Here is a 23,838-nt window from a genome sequence, read left to right as displayed (position 1 = left end):
TTTTGTCCATCAGCCTCTTGTCATTCAAATAAAGTTTTGAAGCCCCAAAGTGCAGAGGAAGAAAAGGACTCATCAACACCATGTAGTTCCTTGATCCTGTTGTGCTGTTGTGTTAAATTCTGGCTGATCATCTCCATTTACCTGCCGTTATCCATATCCGTACATACCCTTATCTATTGTAAATATATCATTCCAAATCTTCAAAATTGCAAATAAATGAGCATCCATTGACTTTTGGGAAAAGAGTTCCAGATTTCCTCCGTATGCCTTATGGTAAATTTGTTCTTCCCCAATTCACTCCTAAATTGTCTAGTTTTGATAAATAGCGTTTACTAGCCAGGAGAAATAATTGCCCTTTATTTGCCGGATCAAATTCCTTAACCATTTTAAAGATCTCGAATAGATAGAAACACAGAAACTACAAGCAGGAGTAGGCCATTTGGCCCTTCGAGCCTGCTCCACCATTCATTATGATGGTGGCTGATCATCAGATTCAGGATTCTGACCCTGCCTTCCTCCCATATCCCTTGATCCCTTTAGTCCCAAGTAAATCACCTCTCAACCTTTCAAACTAAAGGGAATGCTAACCTTATTTGTAAATTTGTAATTTAACCCTTTACGCGCAGGTATTGTCCTGTTGATTCTGCACTGAAACCTCTTAAATTTTTTCATAGGATTATAGAATCCTTACAGTGCAGAAGGAGGCATTTTGGCCCATCAAGCCTGCACCGACAAGAATCCCATCCAGGCCCTAATTCCTTAACCCCATGTATTTACCCTGCTAATTCCCTGACACTAAGGGGAAATCTGCCATGGCCAATCTGTGTATCTTTGGACTGTGGGAGGAAACCCATGCAGACACGGGAGAATGTGCAAGCTCCAAACAGTCACCCAAGGCTGGAATTAAACATGGGTCCCTGGTGCAGCAGTGCTAACCACTGTGCCACCTGAGGCCTGGTTCCAAAAGCTGAATGCAGTACTTCAGTTGGGGCCTGTTCAAGACTATGTGCGACCAAAACCTTTTGTCATCTTGAAACATAGAAACCCTGCAGTGCAGAAAGAGGCCATTCAGCCCATCGAGTCTGCGCCAACCACAATCCCACCCAGGCCCTATCCCCATATATTACCAACTAATCCCTCTAACCTACAGAACCCAGGACACTAAGGCACAATTTAGCATGGCCAATTAACCTAACTCTCACATCTTTGGACTGTAGGAGGGAACCAGAGCACCCGGAGGAATATAGGGAATGTGTCACTCAATATGCACACATCAAGGTCCAACAAATAGACACAGGGAGAATGTGCAAACTCCACACAGTCAGTGACCCAAGCCAGGAATCGAACCCAGGTCCCTGGAGCTGTGAAGCAACAGTGCTAACCACTGTGCTCCCGTGCCACCCATGACTTCGAGCTAGCACTCACAAGTCTGAAGGTTGTGGATAAAAACCCCACTCCAGAGATTTGAGCATGTAATCCAGACTGATACTTCAATCCTGTGGTATTGGAGGTGTTATCAGTTGGATAAGGCTCTTTCTGTCCTCTCAGATTTAGAAGCCCCCATAGCATTATTTGAAGTAGAGCAAGCTATGCTCCCAATGTCCTGGCCCATATTGCTCGCTCAACCACAGCACTCAAAAAAAGATTAACTTAGTAAAGCCCCACACACAGCAATGAGATTGACTCTGTATTTCTCTCTATTCCAGCACTGACTACAAATGCAGTGGCACGGTGGCACAGTTAGCATTGCTGTCTCACAGTGCCAGGGACCCGGGTTTGGGTCACTGTGTGGCATTTGCATGTTGTCCCCGTATCTGCGTGAGTTTCCTCCAGGTGCTCCAGTTTCCCCCCACAGTCTAAATGATGTGCTGGTCAGGTGCATTGGCCATGCTAAATTCTCCCTTAGTTTACCCAATCAGGCGCCGGAGAGTGACGACTCGGGGATTTTCACAGTAACTTCAATGAAATGTTAATGTAAGCCTACTTGTGACACAAATAAAGTTTAAAACTTCATTGATTGCACAGTGCTTTTGGGTATCCTGAGGTCACGAAACACACTACATAAATGCAAGTTTTCTTCTTCAAAGCAGTTGGAGATACTGCCCACATATTTGCTAATATGAAGTGTCCAGGGCCCCCTATGTCTTACAGGCATCACAGATTGTGGGCTGCAACTTTCCAACCCCTACACTAAATCGCGTTCCGGAAAACAAATCCCTCAATCACATCACTATTTGTTGGACCTTGATGTGTGCATATTGAGTGACACATTCCCTATATTACAGCAGTGACTACATTTTGCAAGTACTTAATTTTGTATTGAAAGCTCTGGGGCGTCTGAGATTGTGAAAGACTCGAGACAAGTGGAAGTCTTTCTTCTCTAGAGGTATCACTTCTTCACCTGCGTATTCCAACTCATTTGAGATAAATTTGATCTAATTTGATTTTGATTTGATTTATTATTGTCACATGTATTACTATTCAGTGAAAAATATTGTTTCTTGTGTGCTATACAGACAAAGCATACCATTCAGAGAGAAGGAGAGTGTGCAGAATGTAGTGTTAATCATAGCTAGGGTGTGGAGAAAGATCAACTTAATGCAAGTAGGGCCATTCAAAAGTCTGACGGCAGCAGGAAAGAAACTGTTCTTGAGTCGGTTGGTGTGTGACCTCAGACTTTTGTATCTTTTTCCTGACAGAAGAAGGCAGAGGAGAGAATGTCTAGGGTACATGGGGTCCTTAATTACGCTGGCTACTTTGCCAAGGCAGCGGGAAGTGTAGACAGAGTCAATGGATGAGAGGCTGATTTGTGTGATAGATTGGGCAACGTTCACAACCTTTTGTAGTTTCTTGTGGTGTCGGACAGAGCAGGAGCCGTACCAAGCTGTGATACAACCTGAAAGAATGCTTTCTATGGTGCACCTGTAAAAGTTGGTGAGATTTGTAGGTGACGTGCCCAATTTCCTTAGCCTTCTGAGAAGGGCAACATGCCATCAGACCATTTGTTAAATTCTGCTTCTGTGCACTCATTTTTAGTGATCCTGTATGTTCATGCTTAAAGCATGTTCTCCAGCTGCCAGTCTTAACATTCTGACTGCCTTTTGTATGGGATCTGATCAGAAACTCCAAAGTATGTTATAAAGTTAACTTAGACCCCAACTTCTATTGATGTTGGCATTCATGTGAACATAATGTGTTCACTCCAGATATGATTTTATTATCCCACTGGGAAGCTTTTATTTAAAATAAAAGCTATTTTTTAACAGTTAAAAGATAACAAAAAGAATTAGCAAACCTTTTATCGATTAAAATACTTAAACATGACAAGGTATTATGGACGGCCAGATGGTGCATTGATGAGCATTTCTGCCTTACAGCACCAGGGACCTGTGTTCAATTCCGGCCTTGGGCCCTAGTCTGTGTGGAGTTTGCACATTCTCCCCATGTCTGCGTGGGTTTCCTTTTGGTGATCTGGTTTGCCCTCATGGTCCAAAGGCATGTAAGGAAAGTGGATCAGCCATGCTAAGTTGCCCCTTTGTGCCAGGGGGACAAGTGGAGTGAATAATGAAGTTACGGGAGTGGGAATTGTTGTTGGGTGCAGGCTCGATGGCCTGAATGGCTTTCTTCTGCTCTGTACAGATTCTATGATAATTCTTAACAACTAACTATCTCTATAGTTCCAATGGGAGCAGTATTCCAAAACATACATCCTTCTTCAGAATAAGTACAAAACAGATATGCTCATGTGGATGCTAGGTTTCCAGCCGTTTAACCCATCTGAACAGAGATCTTGCCAGTCACCTGTCCACTGACTCCCATGCAGCGGACTCCATTGAAAGATCTAACTTCAAACAGCAGATGCTCAGAGAAATAGACATTTTTTGCAGGTAGATCCCTGTCTTCAACCTTCAGCGAGATAAAGAGTACTTCTCTCTACAGTTCCCAAGCAGCAACTGAGCTTGTTTTCTCTCTTTGAGCCTAATCCCACCCAGTCACACAATTTTTTCCTATTAATGAACCTAATCAAGCCCTATCCTGAAAAATCCCATGGGAAGACACTTAAAATAATATAATGGTATTAGCCCAGATTAAAACAAACATTTTCACAATTGAGATCAATTATGCTGCTGCAGTAACAACATATAGGCTGCCAGTTACAGACAAAGCAGCACAGATAAATTGAACTGATTCCTAAAGAAATCCTGCACAAGAAACGTAACACTAATATATTTCTTAAAAGCACATTACTGTCACACTTTCTCTGATCAAAAGTGGATGACGTTTTTTTCCCGCATTCACTTCCACATGCCCAAGTGTTTCCCCATTATGTCAATGTTTCTTTGCTGTGGAGATGCTGGCATTGGACTTGGGTGGACACAGTAAGAAGTCTCACTACATCAGGTTAAAGTCCAACACGCTTATTTGGAATCACAAGTTTTTGAAGTACTGCTCCTTCATCAGGTGTGTAGACGTCCACTCATCTGATGAAGGAGCAGCACTCTGAAAGCTTGTGATTCCAAATAAACCTGTTGGACTTTAACCTGGTGTTGTGAGACTTCTTACTCTATTTCTTTACAACATGTTTGTAACATCTTGTTTCTCATTGTTTACTGTGGCAATTTTGGCTGTGCAATCTCTTGTAAATTTTAATGTGTCATGTGTTTGTCCATTTCAGTATGAAAGAGAGCAGTGTTCTTCATAGCAATTGCCAGGGAACACTACCTTATGTTTCCCTCCAGACTGTAAGAAGAACCATTGACTGCTATTCTTTGCTTTCTGTCCCTTAGCCAGTTTCACATCCAAACTGACTCAGTCCATTTAATCGCATTGGCTTCAATTTTACTTACAAGTCAATCAATGTGGTACTTTAAGTGCCATTTGACAATCCATATATGCATTGACAGCTGCATCAACCTCGTCAGCCCTACTTCATTCATTCACCAAAGAACTTAATTAATTAGTCAAATGTGATTTAATAAATCTAACATAATTTCTGTTTATTCGCCAATCTATTTTGAGAGCCATTTAAGTTATTCTGCACTATTATCTTCAAAGGCTTTTCCATCATCAACTTTATGCTGAGTGGGCGCTGGATGTCGGACTTATCTCTCTCTTCTTTTGTACACAAGAATATAGCATCCAGTTCTCTGGCACTACTCATATATCTAGGGAGGATTGGAAGATTGTGGCACGAGCCTTCATAAATTCCACTCTTTCTTCCCTTCGTAACCTCAGATATATCCCTTCTGGACTTTTTTAACTTCGAGGGCTTCCAACTTTTTAAGTGCTCCTTCTTCATCTAGTTTTATCATTTTCCATATCCCCATCACCTTTTCCTCTATTGAAAAATTGACGATATATTTTTGGTGATAACAGATGCAAATGACATATTCAGTGGGGGGGAGGCAATGGCGCAGTGATATTGTTACACTGTTAATCCAGAAACTCAGCTAATGTTTGTGGACCAGGGATTGAATCCTAACATGGCAGTTGAATTCAATAAAAATGTCTGGAATTAAGAATCTACTGATTACCATGTATCCATTGTTGATGGTCAGAAAAACCCATCTGGTTCACTAATGTCCTTTAGGGAGGGAAATCTGCCGTGCTTATCTGGTCTGGCCTACTTGTGACTCCAGAGCCACAGCAATTTGGGTGACTCTCAACTGCCCTCTGAAATGGTCGAGCAACCCACTCAGTCAAAGGGCAACTAGGGATGGACAATAAATGCTGGCCAGCCAGTGACACCCATGTCCCACAGATGAATAAAAAAAAGTAGTATTTATGCCCCCTGTCACTATCAGAAGATCTGATTTTTGGTCCCTAATTAGCCACACTCTGACAACCACTGAATATATTTATATATTTCTTGTCTCCACTTTCAATGTGAAATGGCAACTCACCCGTTGCCTAATGGGTCTAGTTTAAGTTAAAACAGAAAATGCTACAATTGCACTGGAGGCACATCATCACTGAAAAGAGAGGAAAACAATAGGTTTATGCACCTGATGAACAGCATGCTCCATCTTATGGGATATATAATTCTCTGGGCTCTTAATTATTACATCACTATTTTCTTACTTTTCTAAAGCAATGAATTTGGAAAAGTATCACAAGGTCAGTTTAGCTCAGTTGGCTGGATGGCTGGTTTGTGATGCCATCCAGCCAATTGACGGCATTACAAACCATCAAAATGAGTTCAATTCCTGAACCGGCTGAGGTTATTTATAAAGGTCCTGCCTTGTCAGTGTTGACCCTCGCCTGAGGTATGGTGATTCCCAGATTAAATCATCACAGCCTATGGCCATCTGAGACAATGGCAACTTCATCTATTGACTGTACAGTGAAGATAGTTTTGTCAAAAAGATTCTAAGTCAGTACCTCAGGAAGCGTAAAGGAGAACATGCCCCTGTCTACATCAATGGGGATGAAGTAGAATGGGCCGAGAGCTTCACGTTGTTGGATGTCCAGACCACCAACAACCTGTCTTGGTCCTCCATGCTGACACTATAGTTAAGAAAGCCCACTAATGCTTCTACTTTTTCAGAAGACTAAGGAAATTTGACATGTCAACTATGACTCTCACCAACTTTTACAGATGCACCATAGAAAGCGTTATTTCTAGTTGTATCACAGCTTGGTATGGCCCCTGCTTTGCCCAAGACCGTAAGGAACTACAAAAGGTCATGAATGTAGCCCAATCCATCACGCAAACCAGCCTCCCATCCATTGACTCTGTCTATACTTCCTGCTGCCTTAGCAAAGTAGCCAGTATAATTAAGGACCCACACACACCTGACTTTCTCTCTTCCACCTTCTTCCGTCAGGAAAAAGATACAAAAGTCTGAGGTCACGCATCAACCGACTCAAGAATAACTTCTTCCCTGCTGCTGTCAGATTTTTGAATGGACTTACCTTGCACTAAGTTGATCTTTCTGTATACCATACCCATGACTGTAACACTACATTATGCACTGTCTCGTTTCCTTCTCCATGAAAGTATGCTTTGTCTATGTAGCACGCAAGAAACAATACTTTTCACTGTATAGTAATACATGTGACAGTAACAAATCAATCAGTCAATCAACTTATGATCTCCCATGTTATTTTCTATGGGCACCCGAGAATCTGCTGTCTGGCTGTGATATTTAGCTGCAAACATAGTCTTCTCTGTTATAGACTCTCTATAGGGAATTCCAACAAATGGGCAGCTATTTGCAAACTGCCAACATCATTCAGAGGATGGGCTGAGCTGATTTTGAATTCTTGGGCTGGATTTTTCGACTGTGCTCGCGAAAAGATTGGATAATCCTGCCTTAGGTCAGTGGATCTTTGTGTGGTATGTGTCCTGCTCCAGTTCCCATGGTGGGTACGACAGGAAAATTCCAAGCCTAGTGTCTAGGTTATGACTGAATCAAAAGATTTTCTTTGAGATGTTTTCATTGTAACACACTGTCCGATATCTGAGATATGATTGATGTAAGTCTTTACTTTTACACTAGTCAATGTACTGTGACCTTACAATAGGGAGCATTAGTCCAAATGTTGTCTTCAGATGAAGCAGTGTTCAAGAGCAGGGAAAAGCCGAAGTAGGCACACAGATGTACTCAGTATCCAGCTAAAAATCGGGCATACTGCCCTTATTTTTGTCATCCAATATAGATTCCCATGTCCCACATTTATTATGTAAACTTGCACACTGTAATTACTGTGACAACTGGCATTGCAGCACCTCCACTGAAGGGATGGGGGCAGGTGGGGGAGCGTGCAGTTATAGCCTAACAGGTTTTACGTAACCACTTTCCATCATAGATGTGAATGTATGAATTGTAATAGAAAATAAAATGACAGGAAATGTACATTGATGTTAAATTCTTACTATGTTAGGGCTAGATATGGTTCTACAGTATATTGATCGGATAGTTATGCAGACAACTCTCCTCTTACTTGATTGTCACTTTTATTTTTATTGAAGTATCATTTAATAATGGTAGGATAGGCACACGTCCAACTCTGAGCCTGTTCAGGGCTACACTGCCTGCAGGAATACAGAGTTTTCTGCCTGACTTTCCCCCCCACTCACCATGAAACAATTTCTCTCATTGATGCTTCCTAATGTTTGCGTGGATGTGATTAGGTTTTCAGCAAGTTAGAGAGGTAGCAAAGTGTGGACACCTCTACAGGGTGGTTTTGTTACCTTTTGATTTAATTTAAAAATGCTTCCTTGTGATGCAGATAAATGTAACGAATGGCTTAACATTAATCTGCAGAAACCAAAAGGTCCCAGCTTTGGTTCCTATTTGGCACTCAATGCATCGATCTTTGGTGGAAGAGCAGTTAGAATGTTCCGGCTGACCACATTACCTGAGAGAAGGAAATATCAGCTTGGGTTCCACAGTGGTTAGCACTGCTGTCTCACAGCACCAGGGACCCAGGTTTGATTCCCGGCATGGATCACTATCAGTGCAAAGTCTGCATTTTCTCCTTGTGTCTGCAAAGGTTTCCTCCGGGTGCTCCAGTTTCCTCCCGCAGTCCAAAATACGTGTTGGTTAGATGCATGCTAAATTCTCCCTCAGTGTACCCGAACAGATGCCGGAGTGTGATGATTCGGGGATTTTCACAGTAAGTTCACTGCAGTGTTAATTTAAGCCCACTTGTGACACTAATAAATAAACTTAATCTCTGTTTGATTCAATCGTTTCTGGAAAATCTGTGCGAGTGGATAGTGGAAGCCAACACATCAAGCCCTGTGGTGATGTATTTCACAGTTTAATATTTTCTCACATCAACTAGACATATTCATGAATAAACATCATGTTGAACAAAGAAATACAAGGCTGCTGCCATGATTCAACACTTGGAAGAGAAGGGATAACATTGAAGAAAAGGGAACATAATTAGTTTGATAGCTTTGGGAACAAAAGTGTCAGTGAACACATTTCAAGGAACATCAACCTACTCTTGCTCATCAATAAACTGACGGACCAAACGATCAGCTGTGCTATCAAGTGACATTTGCTTAGCAATAACCCACTCATGCGTGCTCAGTTTTGGTTACATCAGGGCCCCTTAGCTCCTGACCTCATTTTCATCTTGGTTTAAACATATATAAACGAATTGAATTCCAGATATGAGTTAAGGGTGACTGTATTTGACGTCACGGTAGCAATTGACTAAGTGTGCAACCAAGGTGTGCAAGTAAGATTGAAGTCAATGGGATTTGATGGGATTGGAGTCATAGCTGACACAAAGGAAAATGGTTGGAGGGCAATCATCTCAGCTACAGGACAATGATGCAAGAGTTCCTCAGGGTAGTGTCCTAGGCCCTATTATCTTCAGCTATTTCATCAATGACCTTCCTTCTATCGTAAGGTCAGAATTGGGATGTTTGCCTCTGATGATTTCACAATGTTCAGCATCATTTGCGTCTCCTCAGATACTGAAGCAGTCTGTGTCCAAATGCAGCAAAATCTGGACAATGTCCAGGTTTGGGCTGCTAAATAGCAAGTAAAATTTGTGTCACACAAATGCCAGGCAATGACCATCTCCAAGAAGAGAAAATCTAACCATCTCCTCATGACATTCAATGGCATTACATCACTGAATCCCCCACTATCGACATCCTGGGAGTTACCATTGATCAGAAGCTGAACTGGACTAGCCATGTTAATATTGTAGCCACAAGAGCAGGTCAGAGGTGAAGACGTCTGCGATGAGTAATCCAGCTCCTTGCCCCTCAAAATCTGTCTGGTATCTACAAGCCAGACATTAGCATGTGATGGAATAGCTTTGACTTGCCTGGATAAGTGCAGGTCCAACAACACTTAAGAAGCTTGACACCATCCAGGACAAAGTGGCCCTCTTGACTGACACCCCATTCACAAACATTCGCACCTTCCACCACTGATGAATGGTGGCAGCAGTATGTACACGATGCACTGCAGGAAATCACCAAGTCTTCTCAGGCAGAACTTCCAAAGCACAACCACTACAATTAGAAGAATAAGGGTAATACATACATGGGAATACTTGGAACTCCCTGTAAATGTCACGCATCATCCTACCTTAGAAATATATTACCTTTCCTTCACTGTCACTGAGTCAAAATCCTGAAACTGCCTCCCTAATCGCACTGTGGATGTAGCTATGCCATAGAATCCTTACAGTGCATCTGGAGGAAACCCATGCAGACACTGTGATAACGTGCAAACTCCACACACACAGACAGTCACCCAAGGCTGGTTGTGAGGCTACAGTGCTAACCACTGTGCCACCATTCGATGAGGTTCAAGAGGGTAGCTCACCACCACTTTCTCAAGGGCAATTAGGGATGGGCCTAGACAGCAGTGCCCACAAATTGTAAATGGATGAAAAATACTTAACCAAAAGCACCCCATTATGTCAAGAACTTTGGCCAGGATTTTCCCTATGGGATTCTGAACGCCACCACGTGGGTCAGAAGCCCGTGTTTTGTAGGAAATAGTCATTCATTCTGACTTCCTCTGAGGTGGCCAGTTAATGTTGAGAGAAAGGAGGTGCTATCTAACTGAGAAAGTGGGTTAACCCTTGAAGCCAGATGGCCAATCAGAAGTCTTTGCCGCTTGAAAGCAGCAGCAAGCTGCGATGACCAGTAACAGACAGAGACAGCATTAAAAATGGTTTTGGGATACAACTCTTGACATTGCAGTCCATGACTGCTACTGCACTCAGGTAGGCAGGGTGCGTCACAAGAGGCTTGCCTGGAGTGCTGCTCACTGCTTTGCCACTGGAGGATTGCCCCAAGCAGTTCATCCTACCTCCCGCCTGTGGGGACCTGGAGCTTGACTGGAAAATCCCATTTTGCCTCCTTTCATAGTCACTCTCACAAATTTTACAGATGCACCGTAGAAAGCATTCTTTCTGGTTGTATCACAGCTCGGTATGGCTCCTGCTCTGTCCAAGACTGTAAGGAACTATAAAAGGTCATGAATGTAGCCCAATCCATTACTCAAACCAGCCTCACACCCCCTTTCCAAAATGGCGCTGGAGCATGGCAACTTCTGGCAAGCTATACTCAGTGCGCCTTCTGATCAAGAAATTACAAAGGGGCGTGAACGAAGTCCAGTCCATCATTGATACCAGTCTCCCATCCATTGACTCTGTCTACACTTCCTGCTGCCTTTGAAAAGCAGCCAGCTTTTGTGGGAAATACCCACCCATGCCGCTCATACTATCTTCCACCTTCTTTTGTTGAGAAAAAGATACAAAAGTCTGAGGATACATACCAACTGACTTAAGAACAGCTCCTTGCCTGCTGCCATCGCATTTTTCAATGGACCTACCTCTCATCATAGAAATCAGAAGATCCTATGGTGCAGAAAAAGGCCGTTCAGCCCATCAAGTCTGCACCGACCCCATCCAGGCCCTAAGCCCACAACCCCATGCACTTTCTCTAGCTAGGCCCCTGGACACTAAGGGGCAACTTAGCACGGCCAATCCACTTAACTTGGACATCTTTGGAGATCATTTATCTGATGTTTCTCTACACCCTAGCTATGACTGTAACAATACATTTTGCAGCCTCTCCTTTCCTTCTCTATGAACAGTATGCTTTGTCTGGATAGTGCACAAGACACAATACTTTTACTGTATACCAATGCATGCTTCAATAATAAATCAAATCAGAATCAAACCTTAGACAGCTACCTGCTGCATGTGGATGGATAGCACTACACAGTCTCATCCCCCAAAATTGAGCCAGATGCAGAACGCAGCCATGGAATTGGCAGACAGACTGGTGGCAGTATTTTTATTTCCTTACCATCTCTGCTCCTGGGCCCGTCGGAACCTCAAAACCAAGTTCTTGGGCCAGATCTTCAGCCTTCAGCCTTTGTCTGTGAGATCACCTGCATCAAGATCCAGTGAATCCCTGAAAGGCAAATCTTGCTGGCCACATTCTGATGTGCGATCTTCATCTCCCTTGTCATTGATGTAATCAGGTTCACACCCATGGTGAAGTTGTACAAATGAAGTAGTGGCATGATGGGAAAATTGGTCAAGTATTTGGTACAAAATAAGGAAAGCTGATCAAGCTATTCCAAAATGCCATACCCCTGTAAGACTTAATAAGACTGACCCCACAAAACTTAAGACATGAATAAGACCAGAGAAGGTTAAGCTGTGCCTAACCTTGGTAAGACCTGATAAGGCTGACTCCACATGACCTAGAGCTGTATGAGTTTGACAAGATAAGGTCAGGGATGAAGGAGTCATCGACCTTCCTCTGTTCTATCAAAGGACAAGGTAAAGGTATGACTGATGAGACAAAGAGTTCTAGGAGGTCTGCAGGTTATACCATGATTTATGACATTACTTATGATGCCTCTATTTGATCAAATTCCTGAATAAGCTCTGGTCATGCAAACTGATGATTATGTGTAAATACTGAGTTGATTCTTTATGTAAGTGCAGACTTGAGGAAGAATTACCAAGTCATAATGACGGCTCTCTAAACTCAAGTTTTTGCCAATATTGCATGCAGTCTTCCAGAAATAAAGACAAGTTATTTTGTTGGAACGAACTTTGTTGAGCCTTTCTACCACAGTCAAGAATCAGGAAAATTTCCACTTTAAACTCCATAATAGAGAGCTCGTTCCTCTGGCCTTGTACATGGTTTCTCTGGCAAGCTTGAGGGCACCACCCATAATAAATTGGTGTACCTGTGGATGTGGTGTGTCTGGATTTCCAGAAGGCATTTGACTAGGTGTTGAGCCAAAGACTGCTACATAAGATAAAGTGTTACTGGTAACGTGTTAGCATGGATAGAGGATTGGTTAACTGACAGAAAGCAAAGAGTGGGGGTAAATGGGTGTTTTTCTGGTTGGCAATCAGTGACCAGTGGTGTGCCTCAGGAATCAGTGTTGGGACTGCAATTGTTTACAATTTACACGGTTTGGAGTTGCAGACCAAGTGTAGTGTGTCAAAATTCACAGATGACACTAAGATGGGTGGCAGAGCCAAGTGTGCAGAGGATGCTGAAAGTCTGCAAAGGGTTATAGATAATCTGTGAGTGGGTGAGGGCCTGGCAGATGGAGTACAATGTTGGTAAATGTGAGGTCATCCATCTTGGTAGGAATAACAGCAAAATGGACTATTATTTAAATGGTAAAAAATTGCAGCAGGCTGCTGTGCAGAGGGACCTGGGTGTCCTTGTGCAGGAATCTTAAGGACTTGCTTTGCAGGTGCAGCAGGTAATTAAGAAGGCAAATGGAATTTTGTGCTTTATTACTAAAGGGATGGAGTTTAAAAACGGCAAGGTTATTTTGCAGCTGTATAACATGTGGTGAGGCCACACCTGGAGTACAGTGTTCAGGTTTGATCTCCTTACTTGAGAAAGGATATACTGGCATGGGAGGGGTGCAGAGGAGATTCACTAGGTTGATTCCGGAGTTGAGAGCGTTGGCTTATGAGGAGAAACTTAGTAGACTGGGGCCATAGTCATTAGAATTCAGAAGAATGTGGGAGATCTTATAGAAACATTTAAGATTATGAAGGGAATAGAAGCAGGGAAGTTGTTTCCACTGGCAGGTGAAACTAGAACTAGGGGAATAGCCTCAAAATAAGAGGAGGCAGATTTAGGACTGGGTTGAGGAGGAACTTCTTCATCCAAAGGGTTGTGAATCTGTGGAATTCCCTGCCCAGTGAAACAGGGGAGGCTATCCCATTGAATATTTTTAAGGCAAGGATAGATAAATTTTTGACAGTAAAGGAATTAAGGGTTATGGTGAGCGGGCGGGTGAGTGGAGCTGAGTCCACAAAATGATCAGCTATGATCTTATTGAATGACGGAGCAGGGTCGAGGGGCCAGTTGGCCTACTTCTGCTCTTAGTTCTTATGTTCTTGTAATGGGCAAGAATCTGATTTGTGTTTGCTGAAATAATTTTTACTCAAATATCTCTCTTGCCAGATCATCACGCCTCACTGGATTTTCAAAACTCACTGGCGTGATGCACATTGGTGAGGTTTATAACAGGTTCACCTAGTTGTGAACCTGTGGTGGGGACATCTTCTCAGGGGTGCAAAGGTCACTAAAGCCCCTGAGGGGAAGGAAATGACCAAGCAGTACCCTGGCCATGTCCTTTGGCACAGGTGGACAAGGTGGCCAAGAAGGCATGTGGCATGGTGGTCTTCATCAGTTGGGGTGTTGGGCATAGGAATTGGAAAATCATGCTGCAGCTGAATAAGACTTTGTTTAGGCCACATTTGGAATATTGTGTACAATTCTGGCTGCCCCACATCCAGAAGGATGTTGATGCATCAGAAAGGTGCAGAAATGATTTATCCGGATGTTGCCTGATTTGCAGGATATAGACTATGAAGCAAGTTTGAACAAACTTGGGTGATTTTCATTGGAGGATGAAGGGGATCTGATAGAGGTTTACAAGATTGTGACAGGCTTGAATAGAGTGGATAGTCAGAGTCTTTTCCCCAAGGTCAAAGGGTGAATTACTCAGGGCCATAGGTTAAAAGTGAGAGAGGGAAAGATTAAAGGACAATTTTTTCACATAGAGGATGGTGAATGCCTGGAACATGCTGCCGGAGGAGGTAGTGGAACCAGATTCGATAACATCTTTCAAGCGGCATCCGGTTAGATACAGGAATAGGCAGGGAATGGGGGATATAAACCACATAGAGCTAAGAAAATATTAGATTAGAGAGGTATGTATGTCAGCACAGACTTGGCAGGCTGAAGGGCCTGTCCCTTCACTGCACTGTTCTGTATCCTTGTTCTTTCCCACGTTGACACTGCAGATACAAGAGATGGGTGGAGATTCTGGTGATAATCGGATTGGGAGGCGGAGGGAGTGATGCTGCTAATGAGGGGGCTGGCGGGGCACTATTGTGGATGATTGGGGGATGGGGTGCTAATTGGGTTGATGCCAGTGATGGTCCGGTGGGGGAAGGGGTATGCTGTCAATGGTTGGTGGGGTGAGGTTGGGGGGTGGGTGAGGTGGGGAGGTGGAAGAAGGTCACAGTTATCCCCATGGTGGAGGGGGTGAGACTAATTTGAAAATGGCACCCCAATCTCTGCGGAGCTAGTTCCCGGCTCTCCTTCTCACCCAATTCTTTTCTTGGGCAGTTAAGGTGTCAAGATTTGGAGAGAAGACTGGCCAAAGGAACTGGAGTGTTCTTTGCCAGTTTTCACACCAGAACTGAGACTGTCAAATTTTCATATGATCCCGCCCGCCCCTTGTGCTTCTAGTCAAACATCACGTATTAGCATTAGCAGCATTTAACTTACTGGTGAAGTGATATAACATACTATAATATTAAATACAGAGTAAATTCCCGAAATGAGTAGGTACTTTAAGTTGTTGTGGGAAAATAAATTTGTGTTACATCTTGATTTAAAACATGACAATGGTAATTCATTGCATGAAGAAGTTCACTGATAACTCTGACAATCTCTTTATTCTGGCTTTCTCATAGAACATGGACAAAGTGATCCTGCCTTCCGTCACTCTAATCGTTGGCTGTGGAGTTTCCTCATTGACTCTCCTGCTGTTAATCATTATTTATGTATCTGTCTGGAGGTATGATACAGAATTTTGTTTTATTAATACAACTGAATTGCAACGAATGTTCAAAAGGTTATATTGGCTGACATGTAGTCAAAAGACCTGACATAATTACCTGCTTTTAATCCAGCAGAGAACTTCTTGAAGGGGTGACCTACTTAATGCAGCATATTTCTCGATGGCCTTGACTAAAGGGGGTCATTATAAAGAATTTAAGTCAATTACTGTTATGTAAATGCCCCATGGATTTTTGTTCCAAATCTTGTGTCTTTCATGGCTTTCTGTTCCATAGATTCATTCTGAATGGAAGCATGTGGAGAGGCAATGTAAAATACAAAGGGTAAAATTCTAAAAGGATTGCAGCATCAGAGGGACCTGGATGTGTATGTGCATGTATCATTGAAGCTCAGAGGACAGGTTGAGTGCGCTGTTAATACGCTTTATTAGTGGGAGCATAAAATACAAAAGTAAGGAAGTCCTGTTAAACTTACATAAAACATTAGTTCAGCTTCAACTAGAGGACTGGATCCAGTTCTGGGCACTGCACTTTAGAAAGGATGCAAAGGCATTAGAGAGGGCACATAAAAATTCATGAGAATGGCTCCAGGGATGAGAAACTTCGGCTACATAGATTTGAAATCAAGTTTGTTGTCCAGCTAGTGCATTGTTCTTGAGATCAAATACGTCTAATCTCCGACTGTACTTTCTTCAGAAATGTTGCTGTTTGTTTTACTTGTTTATTTACTTGTTTCCCTTCCCTCTGGTTTTTATTAAATTGAATAGGCAGTGGAGGACATCATGCAGAATTACATAGGCTCACTGTCATTTCCCACAAGATATATGCTTGAAATTGATTCCAGGCTAACAGAGTAGCGGTTCCCCCTCCTTGCTGGGAGCAAGACCCTCATGTTGAAGCTCTTGTTCACGAATTTGATTCCAATTCAGTATCCACCCTGTTAAGTACTCTCAGGATTTCCTTTTTCAATAAGACTGCCTCTCATTCTTCAAAACTCAAATGGATACAGGTCCAACCTATCCATCCTTTCCTCAGGATAACCCCATTATCCCAGGAATCAGTCGAATGAGCTTTTTCTAAACTGCTGCTAATGCAATGATGTCCTTCCTCAAGTAAGGAGATCAGAATTGTACGCAGCACTCCAGGTGTGTTCTTGCCAATACTCTGCACAACTGAAGCAAAACACTCGTACTTTTATTTCCATTCCCCTTGCAGTAAATCACAGTCTTCCACTTGCCTTTGTAATCTCCTACTATATCGAACGTACTCACTTCTTGTGGTTCATGTACCAGGTCATCCAGATTCCTCTGTACCGAGTTCTGTGATCTCTTCCTATTTAAATAATATGCTGCTTTTCTCTTCTTCCAACCCAACTGGAGAAGCTCAAACATTCCCACATTATATTTCATCTGCCAAATTTTTGCCTGCTCGCTATCCATGTCATTTTTCAAACTCCTTATGCCTTCTTCGCAACTTATGTTTCTCCCTATCTTTGCGTCATCACCAAATTTAGCAGCCAGACATGCAACCCCATCATCAAAGCCAATAATTCAGATATTACGTAGTTGAGGCCTCAGCGCTGATGCCTGTGGCACTCCGCTCATTGCATCTTGCCAACCTGAAAATTAACCATTTATGCCGACTCTTGTTTCTTGTTAGCTAACCAATCCTCTATCAATGTTAATATGTTACCCACTAGACCATGAGTTCATAGCAAACTTGGTGTGACACCTTGACAAATGCCTTCTGGAAATCTAAGTGTGCCACATCCCTTTTATCCACATTGCTCGTTACTTCCTCAAAGAACTCTAATAAATTAGTCAAACATTATTTGCCTTTCACAAAAGCATGTTGACTCTGCCTGATTGCACTGAGATTTCCTGAGCGCCCCACTACAACTGCCTTAATTCCAACATTTTTCCTATGACAGATGTTACGCTAATAGGCCAGGACATGTACGCTTGAGTCTCAGCTTGCCTGGAGGAATGTGCATGACACTATGAATCTTTTTGTCTGAGAGAGGAGTGAAAATCAGGGCAGCAAACCCTTTTCTGAAGCGTTCATGGTGGGTTGATCAGGCATTACATTAGAAAGACCTGTGGGCATGTCTTTGCTGGATTGGGTTATTCTGCCCTATCCCTTCAAGGTGAGTACAGCAAGGGGACTAACACAGCAAGTACAACATAACAAAAGGGTGCAAAGGAAATAGGGAGCCACAAAAAATAGCTTAATAGAAAAGCACCAGTAATTTTTACTTTGACAAGCAGTTTCGATGGGCAGTGTTGCAAAAGTGATCTTGGAAATTTGATATTTACTAGCTTTTAATTAAGGTGATGTAAAGTACCTTAAAAATCATCTTTTCAAGACTGTATGGAGTCTGCACATTCTCACCATGTCTGTGTGGGTTTTCTCCAGGTGCTCCAGGTAGCATGGTGGTACTGTGGTTAGCACTGCTGCCTCACAGCGCCAGGAACCTGGGTTCAAATCTGGCCTTGGGTCACTGTCCATGTGGAGTCTGCATGTTCTCCCCATGTCTTCATGGGTTTCGTCCAAGTGCTCTGGTTTCCTCCCACAGTCCAAAGATGTGTGGGTTAGGTTGATTGGCCATGCTAAGTTGATTCTAGTGTCAGGGGATGAGCAGGGTAAATATGTGGGGTTACGGGAATAGGGCTTGGGTGGAATTGTGGTTGGTGCGGACTCGGTGGGCCATTCCTTCTGCATTGGAGGGATTTGACTCTATAGATTCTCCAGTTTCCTCCCACAGTCTGAAGATGTGCAAGTTAAGTTGATTAGCCATGCTAAATTGCCCCTTAATGTCCAGGCATATGTAGATTGTGGGGAGTAGCGGGGTAAATATGTGGGGTTATGGGGATAAGGCCTGGGTGGGATACTATGCCAGAGAATCAGTACAGACTCGATGGGCCAAATGGCCTCCTTCTGTAATGTAGGAATTCTATGAAAGATGTTCTCGGTCATTTGACTACTAAGAGGCTGCCCAGTACAGATCTAAAACAAAGGTTTTCTCTTGGTCTCAGATACATTTGTGCTCCGTCACTTTTCAGTGAGAACATTCTGAGCAGGCCTTTGATGTATGTATCTATCCACATGAGTAAGCAGGCTCCTGAATATTGGTTTCCTGTCTGACCAGTTGCTCTAACCTATCTGAATTGAGGTGTCAGTAGCTGGCTAAACATTTGTTAGTGAAGAGAACATTGCCTATCATGCAAGAAGTGTGCAGCGCAGCCTTCACTGAGAGAGGTGAGGAAGCGTTACCGCCCTTGTTAAAAATCAAAACCAAGCAGTCTTTTCCATTTCAAACATATCACTGGAGCGGCTGTTGGATGTTTTGACAGATTGATGTCTTGTGAGTCGAGACAAGCCACTCAACGGGTGAAATAGTGGGTAATCAGTGAGTTTGGGATTAGGAGCTCCAACACAAATTGCATACGTATCGAAATCAATGCCAGAGGTCAAAGTTGCATTGATCCAGACAGGAGATGCAGGAATGAGAGTATCAGCGTTGAGGATTAGACCAGAAAGGCAGAAAATTGGTTCGGAGATGGGAAATAAAATGGGCTGCCGAAAAGCTTCAAACCTGCTGAACCAGATCTGTCCTTGAGTCCTTGTCTCAGTTACACATTAAGGGGGAAGAGGACTTAAAATGGAGGTAATAAACCAGTATAATTATATTGTGGGAAGTGGTGTGAGCTACAAAATAACCTTGATTATAATTCATTGTCAGAGGCACCTTGCAGGTGCAACAAGTTGAAAAGCTGTATCGAGGTCTGCTGGTGTAGTTATATCCATGTATGATCTTAAAGTCTGGAACAGCTGCAAGCAGAGGCAGATTTACAATGAAGCCACACCATGCCTAGGCAAGGGCCCTGACCATTGATGGGGGGCCTCTGCAATGGCCAGTGTTTGTGGCACCAATCAGAGCCGAATAACTCCATATTTGCTGATACGAGCCTACCAGCAGGCAATGCAGAGTGACATCAGACTCTGGTCAAGTCCCCTTAAAGAAGCAAATCAGACTGGTCCAAATGTTGAGGCGTGCATAGGCGAGGAGGGGGGGGAGGGGCAGAGGCTCCGGTGTTTTACTTATGTGTAAAAAGGCACAGCCGGCAGGTTTCTCCACCCTGGTTTCTTACCTTGGCCTGTGCGAAAGCCGGTCGGTCAGCAGCTGCCGAGCAGTCGGTGGGGGGGGAACAGGCAAGGGGCGGCTTGACCCCCAAGGCGAAGAAGGGCAGGCCAGCCCCACGAACCGTGAGGCATCAAATCCAGCCTTACCTGCGGCGGAAATGATGAGTGAGGCAGGAGGCTGCCTTGAAGACCCTAGAAAAGCGAGATTAGGTGAATGGGAGAGTGTGAGGCATGGAGGGGTGCTGGTAGAGTGAGAGGATATGGGGGCACAGCGTAGTGGTAGTGGGGTGGGGGGACTGCTGGTGCTTAACCAGAGCTGCAGACTTGTAGGGAGGGAGAAATTGTGGGCTGGATTGCGTTTTGTGAGGAGGGGACAGTCAGGAGGAGAGCAGAGTGAATGTGGCTTGAAATCCAGAGTAACAGCATAGTTAAGCCACACATTGCAATATTGACCATCTCTACCGTCATGCTGACAAAAGGTAAGCCTGGATTTCAATTCAGGAATTATTCACGCAGGCATGTATTTACAAACACAGTGGCATCGTGGTTAGCACTGCTGCCTCACAGCATTAGGGACCTGAGTTAGATTCTCGGCTTGGGTCACTGCCTGCACGTTCTCCCCATGCCTGCGTGGGTTTGCTCCGGTTTCCTCCCACAGTCCGAAAAAGACATGCTGATTAGGTGCATTGGCCCTGTTAAATTCCCCCTCAGTGCACTTGAACAGGCGCCGGAGTGTGGCAACTAGGGGATTTTCACAGTAACTTAATTGCAATGTTAATGTTTGCCTACTTATGACAGTCATGAATGAATAAAATGCATGAAAACTGTGATCAGTTTCTGCCCTTTTGTGGGTTGCGTCTTTGTGTTCTGTAGGACAAGGGTGGTCGGGGGATCAGGAGGTGCATATGATATATTGGGAGGTGGGGTGGGGGCGGCAGGGGGCGGGGGGGGGTCAGAAAAGAAAGTGAGTTTGGGGCTCCACAGTGTAAATCCACCTCCGGCTGCAAGATTGCCCCTTCAGCCTCAGCGAGTCTTTTATGTTTTGAAACCAGGTTGTGGACCCGTGCTTTAACCTGCTGAACCATCGCTGATTACTCGTTTAACAGAATACCAATAATATATTCCAAATAGATGCGTTTAATGAAAGGCAAGATGATCAGACCTGCAAAAGTTCAGAGTGCAATAAGTCATTATTTGAAAAACATTGGAGTTCTTCACTGTATCCTCCTACTTCATTGAATCATGAACTGCTGATTGATTGAAAACGTGATGCATGTTTCTGAAAGCAGAGGGCCAGTCACCTAGCCCTGAGATTAAAATCCTTGACTCTGAGCGTTTCACTTTCAGAATCAGTTGCAGTTGACATTTTACTCTGTCTAATCAGCAAATCAACCATCCATTTGGAAGTCAAATCCATCATGATTGAAACCAATATAGAGTTAGATCAGTCCGAGATTGACTGGCATATTTCTTTGTAACTGAAGTTGAATCGAAGCGCAAAGGTCACGTGTAGATCATTTTTAGATTTACTATGAGCATTGGAAACTCTCGCGATTTCGAAATTGTCATCACCCAACCAAGTTTGTGATATTTATGGCAGCCCAATCTTTATTGGAGATTATGATTCAGGACCTTGGAGAGCAACACATCAAAATATCTCCAATCCGCGTGAATCTATTTTATGCTGCTGAATTTTAAAGTTTCCCCTCTGTCTTCCCACCTCCGGGTACTTCCCCCACCCCCTCCCCACCCCACCACACTTATTGCCTCCGACCCCACCTTCCTTTCCTGTGAAACCTGACTTCTTGCTGGAATGTGATTATATGGTCACTGGTCATCCTCTGGTCTATTGACAAGCGAAAATGGCTGACTTCCACATGTGAACCTCAGCATTGCCTCAGCTGTTCGACCGCAGAAGCATCATTGCTGGAGTTGAACCTGACCTCACTTCAACTCACACACCTGCACACTTGCAGTAAATTAGGATTCGAATTGTCCGGCCCCGCCCACCACCAGGATTATCCAGTCGCACCAAAAGTGAATGGATTGTTGGCTAGGCCACTGAATCTGCCAGGGTAGTTCCCGCCATGACAGGGCTGGATTATCCCAGCTAATGTGCCCAGATATGTATGCAAGGATGTGCTGAGATTTGGCAATTCTGATCCTTTTAGGGAAAAGCTTTTGGTTAAAGTATTAGGTGGATTTTCCTGATTAAGAGTAATACTCACTTATTATTCAAAGTTACTCCAGGCCTGTGCTGCTTAATGTCTAAAGCAGTGTATTTAAAATCTCCTGAGGCCTGACTTCCAATCTTAAATCCCATTTTGATCTTATGAATGACACCTATTTCTCAAATTCTACAGCACTGCCCCATAAGAAATCATCAACACGAAGCACGAAGATGCCTGAAGTTTCTCTTTTTGATCCCAATAAATTATTGCAGCTTCTTCTTTTAGTTGGGCACAGCCCATTTTCAGCAAAACAGATCTCACCAAAAGGTACAACACCCTCAGGCCATAACCTCATGGGACAGTATTCTCTGGCTGTTTGTGCCAGTGGGATTCTCCTACCCGCCGATAGTGAAACCCAGCTGGAGGTTTCCCATCGGTGTGGGATGACGTCAGTAGGAATTCCCATGAACAGCGGGATCAGAGAATCTTGCCACTACAAACAATATGCCACCTCCCGCCGGCAGGAAACACACAGCTGGGAGGCCAGAGAATCTCGCCTATTATTTTTAGTTTCCACAGTTTCCCTTCTGCATCACCTCCTCTTCAAACAGTTTCAGAAACACTTCTAATACCTTTCACCTCAAAGAAAAGCAGCTTTTATGTTGATTGATCTATATTTCCATAAAATGTGGGCAAAAGAGCTAAAAAGACTGAGAAGTTCATTATCACATCTGTAGCATCCAGTTATTCTTCAAAACTCTAAATAATTAGCCTCACATTAGTCTTATAAGCCTTATCTGCACAGGTCCATCTATTTCTGAGTGTACTGCAGAAAGAACTTTCAGCTGTGGAATACATAACCACAATGTTTGTGTTTTCACACGTCTCTAAACTTGTCATTTGCAACTTTTCTTTCATTATCAGTCAGAAACTTAGCTTTTATCCAAGACTGGTTCCAATCCGTTTCTCCATGATTCTATCTGCAATCATCCTCTTCCTTATTATACAATACTGTTGAAAGACTAAGTCTGGTTGTCATATGTCTATAAAGTTTAAAAGGAAAATAATTGTGCCTTTGCTCCATAACTTTAGATCCATGGCAACCCTTCCATTAAAGTAAAGGAAGGCTTTACAATAGGACACAGCGATGTTCTCCAATACTTATTACATATTTCACATTTTGAACCAATCACCGAGCTTTGTATAATCTTCAACAACCACACCTGCATCCTTTAGTAAGATTTGTATTATTGACAAGAAGGATGAACAAATTGTCTGTGCAACTTTTTTTGATGTCTGATTCTAATTCCCTGGCGCCATTTGAACTTCTCCAATAATCTGGTTAGAAATATCAGGTCTTGATAAACGTATACAATAAAGATTGGGTAAACTGCAGATCCAGCAACTTTCCAAAAACAATTCCTTTATCATGCTCCATGTCCAGTTTCGTTTGTGCCTCTTTCATGGAAGGGTTAATTAATGGAAAAAATATCTCACTAAAGACAACATCAGTACTAATAAAATGGCTTACTCCATATTTTGCATGGAATCACCACTCTTTTTAATGACCTCTACATTGATTTCCCTAAACGAAAAACAAGCAGAACTTTCGCATTTGCTGGCCTTTCATTGATGCTCATTCATGAGTGAATCTGGATAACATCTTGGTCAATATGTTCTCTCTGTTGAGGTGCAGCCATAATCTAACACCACACACTTAAATAAATCTGCGACTAATATATTCATCAGCAGAAAAAGATTATTTTGACAAATATAGTTCCTTTAGCCTGATCATTATCTTTTGTCTCCAAATTTTCGCAGCCATGCCTCACATCAAAAACCCTCTTGTTCCACTTTGGACAGTTCCCAGCAGAGTAATATTTTGAGTCGCACATGAGCTAACCGTTAAATGTTCCCCAGGGATTCGTTCACCTGTTGCTTCTCCAATCCT

At 43.2% G+C, this 23,838-nt stretch overlaps 1 protein-coding gene across 9 annotated transcripts in view; it reads left to right on the top strand.

The window, feature by feature from the left end:
- Nucleotides 1-23,838, top strand: part of adgrb1a (adhesion G protein-coupled receptor B1a) — a 299,558-nt gene that overhangs the window by 145,669 nt on the left and 130,051 nt on the right. For all 9 annotated transcript variants that reach the window (XM_080194597.1, XM_080194594.1, XM_080194593.1 and 6 more), the window contains one exon: nt 15,469-15,572. In XM_080194597.1, the coding sequence (XP_080050723.1) occupies nt 15,469-15,572 (104 nt within the window). The remainder of the gene's footprint in view (nt 1-15,468; nt 15,573-23,838) is intronic.

Source organism: Carcharhinus amblyrhynchos, chromosome 8 (assembly GCF_965287045.1).
Source record: "Carcharhinus amblyrhynchos chromosome 8, sCarAmb.v2.hapA, whole genome shotgun sequence".
In the NCBI taxonomy this organism is placed as follows: Eukaryota; Metazoa; Chordata; class Chondrichthyes; order Carcharhiniformes; family Carcharhinidae; genus Carcharhinus; species Carcharhinus amblyrhynchos.
The sequence above is the reverse complement of the archived record's forward strand: the minus strand, read 5'-3'. Positions and strand labels throughout refer to the sequence as shown.